The sequence below is a fragment of the Empidonax traillii genome, unplaced genomic scaffold, assembly GCF_003031625.1.
Source record: "Empidonax traillii isolate 1590-97213 ecotype Southwest subspecies unplaced genomic scaffold, ASM303162v1 scaffold281:size1424471, whole genome shotgun sequence".
NCBI lineage: Eukaryota > Metazoa > Chordata > Aves > Passeriformes > Tyrannidae > Empidonax > Empidonax traillii.
In genome coordinates, this window is record NW_020955474.1 from 1,040,280 (window position 1) to 1,051,866 (window position 11,587).

General features: G+C 41.1%; 1 protein-coding gene across 2 annotated transcripts in view; it reads left to right on the forward strand.

Moving 5' to 3' along the window:
• Positions 1-10,927, forward strand: part of LOC114060604 (ethanolaminephosphotransferase 1-like) — a 62,127-nt gene extending 51,200 nt beyond the window's left edge. For both annotated transcript variants that reach the window (XM_027890215.1, XM_027890216.1), the window contains exons 7-10: positions 2,155-2,203; positions 4,335-4,515; positions 8,366-8,548; positions 9,611-10,927. In XM_027890215.1, the coding sequence (XP_027746016.1) occupies positions 2,155-2,203; positions 4,335-4,515; positions 8,366-8,548; positions 9,611-9,676 (479 nt within the window). In that variant the 3' untranslated portion in view covers positions 9,677-10,927. The remainder of the gene's footprint in view (positions 1-2,154; positions 2,204-4,334; positions 4,516-8,365; positions 8,549-9,610) is intronic.
• Positions 10,928-11,587: the final 660 nt, after the last annotated feature.

The window sequence follows — 11,587 nt, forward strand, 5'->3', positions numbered from 1 at the left end:
CTTTGCTTTCCTTGCTGCATCCTCAGCTCTCCCTCTGCTAAAAGCAAAGCTGTGTTAAAATACAGGGGAGTAACTGGAGGAACTGCCCCATTTGGAAAGTGGCTTTTAGCTAGCTGGGGGACTGTTTGTGGTCAGTGTGTTATTTCTAACTAAAATGGCACTTCATAAAAATAACAAATTGTTGGCAACCATTGCTCTTTGAATTCTATTTCTAGTTCTAGTCTCTATTTCTGTTCCTCTTGGTTGCTTTTCTCCTAACAAATCAAACTTCAGGATTGCAGCAGGAAATTTAGATTTAACCTCAAGAGTCAATGTTTTGTCTCATGTCTGCTCTAATGCGATACAGATGTTGGAACTGCTGTACGTAACTCAAGATTTTATTGAACTAGCCCTCCCTGCCTAATAGAAAACATAGCTAACTGGAGTGCACATTAAACACAGATCACTCTGAAGGCACTAAACCTGAGAATTTTAGAAATACATTGACAAAATACTTGGGATATTACTTCAATTGCACATCCTTCAGCTGTTTGATAGGAGTTTTTACCACAGTAAAGAAGCGGAGATCTTTATCTTGCTTGTTATAAAAAGCAAAACCAAGAAGTAAGCATGAAAAAAATGCAATACCTGAAATTATTTACAGGCTGAATATTCTTTTTTTCCTGTTCTTTGTTCCCTTCTCTTTAAAAGATAACCAGCAAGACTGGAGAGATAGATTATCTATTGCATCCGTTTTTACTTCTCTTCTCCAACAATCCCGATCTCCGCTATTCTTGGGGTTTTTTTAGTTTTCCTTCTCTTAAGTTACCACTGAGTGGCCAGAGCGTGCTAAATGTTTGGGTATGTCTTTGATGAGGACTGAACAGTAAACACTGACATTTCTCAAGACTCTGCTATGCCACATTAACCCCAGTACAAAGCCATCTGAAATCAGCTCTTTCCTCTATTTATTAATTCTTTACCCCCCCTTATTTCTAATAATGAGATTAAAGTTTTCTACTTTTCTGTACAAACAGTACACTGTGTTTCTTAAATGAGTTTGTTTTTTTTTTTTTTTTTGGGCAATACCGGAAGGTTTAGCACATCAGAGTGCTTTTCTTGCCCATAACCAAACAGGAATTATGTACTAATTTAGTGTAGTAAACCTAATCCTCATGCCTTATAATATATGACATGAAATGTGCTACCCAGAGCAATCTCCAAGCAGTAAATAGACCAGGGAAAAGCCCTCAATACACAGAAAGGGGTGGTGGTGGGAAAACAAACCCAAGAGCTCTACAGGGAAATACAGAGATTAAAGAAATCTTATATATATTTTCACCTAGTTAGGATGACTGATATAGTGGGTTTTTTTGTTTGAATCTCGAACTTCTACTTCTTGATGGAGTCTTCTTCGACCCTTGGGTGGACCAATGTGTTTTAGATGTGGGTGTTGTTAGAGGGGGTACAACAGGGTCTTCAGGCAGCTCTGGGGCTGCTGGCAGCTGTGTTGATACTACCAGGAGCAGTGCAGACAGACTCAGCACTAGCAAAGATGAACTTGTGCTTAAAGCAGAGCTCTAGAAAGATCACACCTGTATTTAAAAAAAAAAAGAGTAAAAACCCCTCACTCATTCAAATGATGGACATATCATGAAAATTAATTCATTTTAGCTATTGTATCAGCAAAACAGATCATTAGTTGACCCTTAATATAATGAACGATAAAAATGTGTTTCCCCAGTAATGTGAACAGCGCTGTTTGAGGTTAATTGTCTTTCTGTATTCCATTGGAAGGCTTTTGGTGTCAGACTTGGGTTTTTTATTACATAGAGAGCAGCTCATGCAAAATACGGCTGTCCTGGGTCCAGTAGAGGAACCTGTATGAAAAATAATTGGTCCTACCTATTAGCCACATCAGAATTTTTAAAATCCTTTCTGTTCTTGTCACTTGTTATACAAGAAAGTCGGTATCAGCAACTATTTCTAGCAGCTAACTTCTGCAAAAATGAAGAAGGTTTTATTATTGCCTAAAGCTTCCAAATTCAGTTTGTATCCTATAAGGAGTACAGGAATACCGAGTCATTTTTAAAATAGCAGATTAGCTCTGTTATCATATGAGAAAACTCTGAGGTCATCAGTGGAGCATTACATATTAATCTTTTTCTCTTCCAGGCTTCAGTTTATTTCTTTCATTTCCACAAACACTATACAATATTCACAGGTAAGTTAACTAACATTAAGTAAGTTCTATTCCCTCTCATTTAATTATGTATATTTAGGGGTTTCCTCAATTAGAAATAAATTTTGTGCTTGAAGTAGCCTAGCTTTACCCAGATGCTGATAACATAGTAAAAGGTTTTTCTGGTCAGTTTTCAGAATCTGACTGGTTTCTTTTCCATGTTTACAGCTCTCCCCTTTTCCTTTCACTTGCCATTCTCCAGGCAGTCTCACAGTGATCCTGCACAGTAAACTGATAAAAGCTCTGTGGTTACAGCAATTGTGTTTTTGTTTGCAATCAAATGTGATTTGTAACTTCTGCCTGCACTAAGTAAAATTCTGTAGCTGATCATCCTACACGCAGTGAAGTACTTCACTGTCTTCCAGGTCCTTCTGCAAAACTCTCCCCTGTATGAAGTCTGCAGATAATTGCTATCAGATATAAGCTAGGCAGGTGGCAAGCTGTGATTACATCTAAGAGCTGGCGTGCTCCACCTAGGAATTTCATCCACAGTTTATGCTCTGATGGCCTATTTTTATTAATGCAGCCTGCCTTCTACTACTATTTGATGGCTCATTTCACTCATTTGTCAGTTGAGGTCCCTCAGGTCCTAAGTGTCCTGGAGGAGGGATTGTCACTGCCCATCTTCAGGAATTAGTGGAAATTAATACTAACATTTAAGTTTTGAAGAGACTATAACACAATATCTCATTGCTCCTCCACAGCCCTTTTCGAGTTGCAGTACTCAGTGTAGTTAATACAAGCGTGAACAGCCCGGAGTTTGAGGCAGGAAGAATGGGGAGTCAGGAGATGTAGGGCAGGAAAAGCTGACTTGCAGTAAGGCTGGGCTATGGGGCAGGGGGCTGGGAACCAGTGGGGCAAGGGACTCTGGTTTGAGAACAACTGAGTGAAGGAGGGAAGCACCTTGTGCATGTCAGCCCCTGGCAGTAGCAGCATTTGCCCCAAGGAACATTTCAGTTTTGTTTTCCTTCCTTTCATGTCATGACTTTTGTTTAGTGTTTTCTTTTTCAAGTCTTCATTTAACACGGTTCCTCTCAAGCCTTCCAGTGGGTTTATCATTCCTCTGAACAGAATGGCACAGTCATTTTACAAATCCAGTCAGGTTTGCTTGAAGAATGCACATACAAGCTCTTTGATGATGAGGGATTTGAGTTTTCCAATCATCTCCTCTCTTTCTTCATCCTGATGCCTGTTCTCAGTTTTATTTTAGGAGAAGAGTATTCCTTTTTGGCATGAGAAAGATATTTCTTGGATTTTTGTCCAGCTGTTTCTATAAATACATATGTTCAGAGATTTTAAGCAGGACATTTCCCAGTACACTTCAAACACAGAATTGCTCTTCTGAGTGGTATGAAGGAATAATTTAATGGTAGTAAACTTAATGGTAGTAAATTTTACTTTAGTAAATTAAACATCCTACTCCTTTTATAACCTCAGAATGAGGTTTGCCTGAGTGAGAAAGATGCAAGACACAGGTAAAAGCTGTTGACCTTACAGTTACCGTTTTCCTAAATTACATAAAATGCAGTCATTTACTACCTTTAAAAACCAGCTTAAAATATCCAAGAAAACACAATGTGTCATTAATTTTCCTGTACTCTAATTAGCCAAAAAAGCCTCCCCTTTAGGCTGTACTTTGACAGTGGTACAGTATTGTCTCGCAGCATCACCTCTAGACCTAAACAACAGCAATACCTGCCAGCCATGTGCTTGACTCTGCTGCCACTGAAAACGTGGGACGAATTGACTGAAACAATTTCATGTCTCATAAGTTTCATCCTCTTTTGTGGATTCACAGCATGCCTGTACACTTGAGAGTACTGCAGCTCACTTCATGAGAGCTCAGTGGTCCATTGCCAGGCACTGGTGAGCAGGTGAAGCTGACCAGGAGCTATGTGAATAAACCAGTATAATTTAACCCCAGAAATAAATGTTACTTGGGCATACTACAGTTTCTTGAAAAATGTCTGCACATTTGCACAGGTAGCTGTGCTGCAAGATGAACTCCTGGGTTGAGTTAGGCTAGAGTTTGAAGTCACTGTGTGGAAATAGAATGGATAAATTTTCCTAATCCAATTTCTTAAATCCATAAAATTATTGTATTTACTTACAGAGCACATTTAAATAAAACACTGAAGAATGATTCCCTGTATGAAGGACTCCTACCTCTTGTGTCACCTCTGTTGCTGTTCGTTCTCCTTACAGTCTGGGTGGTTTTATCTCCAAGCAACATATTAGCAAAGCAACCAAGACTGTTTTTATGGATGGTTGGGGTTGCTTTCTCCAACGTTATTGTAAGTATACTTGAGGTGAGATATTATTTAGCGATAGCTTATTTAGAGAAAGCTTTTTATTTTTATGTGAATGAACAGAAGGGGATAGAAAATATAGCAAAAATCAGCAGAGTCCCTTGGTTCTTCTGCCTCTGTGCTACACTCTGCCTTATAAAAATACACCACAACACTTGTCTGGACTAGGGACACTTACAGTACTGAAATACCTACTCTGCCACAGCATAACACTTTTATGAGGGTTCTGGGATTTTTTTTTTGTTTTGCTTTGTTTTTTTGCAGTTTTTTTTTTTTTTTGAGGGTTTATGAAAGCCCTAGGGAGGCTTTACTTCAGAAATATAGTCAAAACAGGTACAGATTTACTAGCTAGAGGGGCTGTGGCTTTCCCTTGCTCTTGTGCCTATTAGTGTGGTACATGTATTCCTGTATCCTGCAGTTCAGCTGATCCTACATTTTCCCTTCACCACTTAGAATAAGGCCATACCATTGACAGGGAAAGATGTGAAGGGATGTAGTGGCCTTGTTGATGGCTCTCTGCCCACAGATTAGTTTCTCCCATACCACATCACTGTGACCATTTTCCCCCCTATAATGCCTATGAGGCAACATAAACCTCCATGAAGTACCAGCCCGGGCAGCCAGACAGTGGTGCTGAGCACTGCAGGTAACCCAGGGCTTTCTTTTCTGGAGGAAGCCCTTTGCCACTCTTCTTGCCAGGAGAGCAGCCAGGCGGAAAGGTGTTCTTCCACTTAAGCTAAAAATACCCTAGAGGATAGTGCCTAGTGTCATCTTAGGAAAATAGTCTCCAACACCATCTAAAACTGTGTCACTGAGCAATGCTACATCTGATTTAAAAAGTGAAAGGCTTGAAGTGCCTTGCATTATGAGAGAGATCTTAAAAAATGTGGGATTTTTAAAAGAGAAAGCATAACGCCTCTATAAACTTGTATTCAGGAATGGAAAAGAAATCATAATTGTAATGTTTGTTAGGTGTGTCCTATAAATGTATGTTTCTGAGGGTCACAGATCAAACAGTTCCATCATAAGGACTTAATCTCATGAAAAGGAGGTTATTTTCAGATATGTTAAGTTTTATTGTATGCAGTCTTCATTATCCCATCTACCCCTTTTTCTTAAAAGAATAGCATTGATTCCAAAATGAGAAATAAAATTATTTCATGCCAGTAGGGAAAATGCTTTCAGAGTCTGGCAGATGGCAGTTTCTGCACATACATCTTAACCAACCAAGAGTGATTGTGGCAGGATGCTTGCAGAAGAAAAACTGTAAGGCAAACCAAAAGTTTCTTTATAGACTGCAGTTTGTCAGACATTAAGTGCAATATATATTCTTCAGGCCTTGTTTTTTCTTTTCCCAAAACATCTACTGCAGTGTTGGAGGCTCACGTGAATTAAAAATGTATGCACGTTAGCTGAAATTTTTAACATTTTAAAAGTAAGCATTAAAAATGTATGGGTGTTAGTTGGAATTTATAACATTTTAAAGTTGAAAAACAAGCCTGTATTTCCTTTCACCTCCACTGGTCCCTTATACACACTTTCTTCCAGCATCAGAGTAAGGCTTGTCATGGCAATACTTTTCTTCTCCTTGATAGCCTGACACACTGGGTTTCCATTATCTGCTCTGTAGACCACAAACTGCAGCCCACGTTTCTCTACCTGCCAGTATCTTGAACTTCTCATGCCTTTGACAACATCTTTGGTCATCCAGCAGATTCCCTAAGCTAAATGCCTGGTCTCAGACTTGGTCTCGCAGCCACGCAGTGTCAGGGCAAGTAGGGAGCAGGCAGAAAGCAGGGCTATATCCAGCATTTTCGGCTCAACTAAGGAAGTAAGTCCTCCTAGGCCTAAAAAAGGAAAGCTGCTTACCTGTGAGAGAAGCACTTCTTTTCCCAGTCCCCGCAGCTGGCAGTGGGACTGCCTGTGGATTGACTACCCCTCTTGCTGGGAAGCTGACCTGGTTTTGATATTTGTTCATACGGCAAGTGTCACAAGTCTCCAGGTCTGAGCAAACCACCACAGAGCACAGCTGCCACAGCTCCCACGTAGGGAGCCCTCAGAGGCACGTGTTTGAGTCCAGGAGGAGGGATGGAGTGGGTAGGTCCCACGGAGGGGAGCTGAGCCATCCCCATAGCAGGAGCGCAGTGGCTGACGTGGTGGCTTGCCATGACGAGCTGGAGCAGCTCAGACTCGCGAGAGGCTTCTTGAGGAACCTTCCAGGGAAAATGATAAGGGAGATGATATTAAGGCCCTACTCAGGAGCACAAACCACAGCTGCTAGAGGATTAACTTCAGCAGGGCCAGGGAAGTGTTGAAAGGCATAGGCGAGGGGGATGGAAAAGCACAGGGCGCTGTCCCTTACCTCTTCTTTCCCATTTCCCTATCCAGACACCAGTGCCTTCATCTCCTAATGCTGTTTTTGCCTCACTTGTAGTGTCAGTCAGTGCTTCAGGACCAAGGGAAAAAAGGAATTGAGGGAGGATCGGAGAGCGTAGTCCATTTTGCAGTCCTGTGATGCACTGAAGGTGAATTGCTCCAAATATTAATAAGCAATCTTTATGAAAAATCCAGTACTGTACTTAACATGATATAATAATGGTTTAAAACAGTGTGAAATTCAACCTCTGGACAGGTGCAATTATTTAGCAGAAAAATTATAGCATATAGATTGCTTTAGCAATTTCTTATACCCTCTGGAATGAGTCCCAAAGGACCCATAAAACCAGTGGTATTAAAAAAATTCACAATCAATACTGAGAATGCATTGTAAGTGAAAATATTAACCTTAGGTACAAATGCTTACTTCTTCCATTATTGAAAGTTAATTGTTTTTTCATGGTTTATTTTTGCATTCTTCAGCTTCCATAGAACAGGCAGTAAAGCCAGTATTTTTTCCCTATGGTCAGACTCCTACTGCTGCTGTCATAAGATTTCAGACACTGCACAGGGAATGAGTTTTTCATTCTTCTACTGTTTTCAGGATACATAAAATCTATTTTTAACCACATTTCAATTTTGAGTGAAACTTAAATCAGTAAAATATTTCCGATGTGCCTAAATTCCTTTTTATTTTTGTAAAGGGCATGGTGTATATGAGACACATTTCTTAAGGAGCCTAAATTAGGCAAAACATTTTGGTGTGCTTAACAGGTTTTAAAATGCTGAACTTCAAATGAGTTCATCTCATTAGGTTTCAAGAACTCAGCAGAATTAAGCTAACTGCTTTCAGTTAAATCATGCACCATACACTCATTTTTTTTCCCTCATTCTGAGTGGGATCCCTTTCTTTGGGCCCCCAACTACATCTCCAGGGAATCCACTGTCATGACTGAGCCAAGAAAATGGTGTTTTAGTACATGAAGGAGTGCTAGAAAAGAAAAACAGGATTTGAAAGTGTCATCTGTTGTATTCCCTCCCTTCCATACAATGAACCAGAAGATATTTCTGTTATGCCATGTGATTAAAATACCATTACGCTCTCCCAGTGATTAGGTGGTGGCACATTTGATTTGGGATCACAACTTCACAAGCCTCTGTAATAGTGTAAGGCGGCAAACAAACTTCCCTTTTGTGAAGATGTGCTTCAGCTTATTAAGTGTGTCAAAACACTGTCTCCAGAAAAGTGTGTATTTTAAATGAGCTGTAATAATGTCCTTTAGGACATTTGTGAGGGCACAAAGATGCACCTATAGTAATCTTCTCACCAGAAACAAGCCCCATTTTGAACTCTAGCCTTGTTTTCTCCTCATCCAAAGCAACCCACAGAGAAAACGGATGTACTTGGTCCCCTGGGGCTGACCCAGCGCTTCTCACCTGGCCCCTTTTGCTCCAACAGTGCAAGGTGATCATCTGCCAGATGAGCGGCACCCGGCCGGAGCTTTTCCACTGGTTCCTGTTCCCGCTGGCGCTGGTGGTGTATGCAGCCATCTCCGGGCTGCTGGGCTGGATGGAAGAAGCTGTTCTTGCTGTGTTCACCGTCCTGGTCACAGCCGCCCACGTGCACTACGGGGTCTGCGTGGTGAGTGAGTGCTTCCAAAGCAGCCACGGAAGAGCTGCCCCGGGGCAGGCAGGAAGATGGGAGTTGGGAACGGTTTCTAGTTGGGGCAGGGTCTGGGAGTCTGAAAGTTCAATTAGGGGGTTATTTTTGGGGTTTTTTTGTTTATTTAGTCTAAAGTTAAAAAAAACCCCTCAGTTTATTACAGGCAGTGCCTTTTTGCAACAACTTCAGTGACTTGAATTGTTCCAGTCTACCAAAGAGGTTTTGGCTTTAAACCCATCACAATCAGAATATTTATGGACTGGGTTTATGTAGCAGCTGACCCATGTGGCATGAACACTCCCACCCCTTTTTTTGGCCTTTCTTCTTCCTGAGGTTACCTGACTGAAAAACTAGAAAGGTAAAATGCAAAGTGCTATGAATAGAATTAATAAAATAAGGCCAACTTTGCTTTGAATATGCTGGCAAAATAGCCAGTCTTCCAGTTCATTCAGTCTTACCAGTGCATTTTTGTGTCTGCTAGATCTCAGACTGGTCATTTATTGTCATCTGAATTAATGCCCTCTTTTCTAAATTGTCAAATAATGTTTTAGCAAGTGTTTTCATGGGGATTTGCTTTTAGATAAAACACCTAGCATAGCAAAAATCTTGTTTCAGAGGGAGTTGTTCAGCATTCTTCAATTTAAGACACACCATTGGGATGTAAGGATTTTCTTTGAAAGAAGACTTGTCAACAGACATTGGTGTCATAGTAAAGTCTACGCCAGCATCAGTATGGGCCAAATGGTTGAGGGTCAGAATGGAAATACCTGGTCAAAGTTCACTATTGACTGAGAGGGCCCAGCTTCAGTTTATGTCATCTGTGAATCTGGTCTGTAGCAATTTAACTTCCCATCAGTGTGATGCAAGAGGAATGTAAGAACAGCTCTCTTGCTTGAATACTTGCAGGTCTCTGTGTGCTTGTAGGTCCCTAAGTACATGAGGACTGTGGTTGGGTCCTCCCCCCTCTGCCTGGGAAAGGAGAGGCAGTGAATTGTGAAGCACGTACAAAACAGGCTGCTAATCTCCATAATTTCTCTTTAGGGTAGGCAGCTGAGTGAGCACTTGAACATTTACATCTTTTCCCTGAAGAAACGCGCCCAAGAGTGAACACCTGCGCTATGATCAGACTGTAACACTGACGTGGAGATCTGCAACTCTTCTGATGTGACAAACAGTTGGAATTAATCTGATTAAAATAACCAAAGAATAGAATAGTACAGATATCTGAACCACTGCGACAATGAGCTATGCAGCAAGATGCTTCATCTCAGAGGAAGATTCCTGTCCAGCAGAGAAGTGTTTACCAAGTTGTTCTGCTGCTAACATTTATACTCTTCTAATGCAAATGCTGTGTTACTGGCCTCTCTGAAGCTTTGGTCTTCCTCCTCCTTGCCATTTTGTCCAAAGTCCTGGAGAAATTCAAGCTGGGTTACATAAGCTTCTTGGTGGTTTATAACCAGCACTGGTTTTGAACAGCCTAGCCACCAGTGGGACTCCAGCAGTGCAAACACTCCGCTGTATGTCCTTCTCACTCAGACATCTGTGCCTGCTTCATTTTCCATATTTATTTTCTCACAACTCATTCCTTCCATACAACCTCCTGAAAGGTTTATGCACACTCAGTCTTTTCCTCACCTCAAATGAATGTGTGAAGACAAAAGAATGAGCTGAGAAAGCTATGGGTACAGTAAAGTGTTTTTGAAATGTTCGGGTTTTTTTCTCATTCTCAGCATTAAGATGAGTCTCAGCTGACCTGTATCTGTCAGAAATGCAGGCTCTGTACAGCAACAGTTGACCTTTTGTATTTATTTTCTAGGCAGTAACAAGCACAAGTTGTTGGTATTTCAGTAGCAATGAGCAATATACTCTACAAAGGTAACCAGCAGAAAATAAATTTGGCCAGCAGACCTTCAAAGATTCACACATTTCACTGCAAAACTAGTTTAAGTCAAACATCGTGTATGAGTGCAAAATGCAAAACCATTATTTGCCTGTGTGCTTGAAGCGAATTCTTGTGGGGTTAGAAAATGACAAAAGAAAAAGAAACAAGAAGAGCCTTTTTTTTTTTTTTTTTTTCCCAACATTACACATTTGCATGCAGATGTAAACTGCTCACTTCATCTCTAATACACGTAGGTTTTCTGCATGCCTTGGAGGAAGGAGTAAGAATTTGAGTTTCATCCCTTTTCATACGCTGCCCTAGCCAGAGGGACTTTGTGGTCTTGAAGCATTAATGAAACAATCTGTCCACTTCCCCAAGGTAAGCATGAGATTACATTTCTTGCACAGAGGGATGGGATGGACAGACTGGCACATTCATTAACTATTTCACTTGCCAGAAGCCAGGCAAAAGCACAATTGTTGTACCTGGCAGCCGTTCCTGCAGGTACCAGGGGACAGGCCTGCACATCAGCTTCTCCTCATCACAAAGCAGAAATCCACACTAACTGGGAAGGTTTCTGGTGGTCTGAAAGTACACACGTTCCTTCCACCTACACAACGAGCATGTTGAGGGTCCCACCCCCCAAATGAACATGAGACTACAGTCACAGTTCAAGCAGCTTAAGGTCTGAGTTAGGCAGAGGGGTGCGGTCATCCTGTTAATGCTGAGTCAGAGGTTTTTCCAAGAGCCCTGCATCTTCCAGCCTTCCTTCCCAATGGTGTGGTAGACATGCCCCTATCCTGCATGATGCCCAGGGAGTGTGGGGTGTCCACCAAGGCACTCTCTAAGGACTCTCAGAATTAAGTTTATTTGATGAGGTTTGCTAAAAAAGGCAGTTTGTGTTGAAGGGGAATGACAAGTTTGATGATATTGCATGCACCCAGCAGTTCTCGATGTTTGATGAAGGTAAATACTACATCCAATACCAGAAACACTGCCCTAAAAGTCTCACCTACTTTATAAAGGCAGTTTATATTTCACCCTTCCATCACAAGTGTCTGGAGGAAGTTCTGACGAGAAAAGAATTAGAATACAATAAACAAAATTACCTCCAAATTGGTTGTACTGGAGAAACT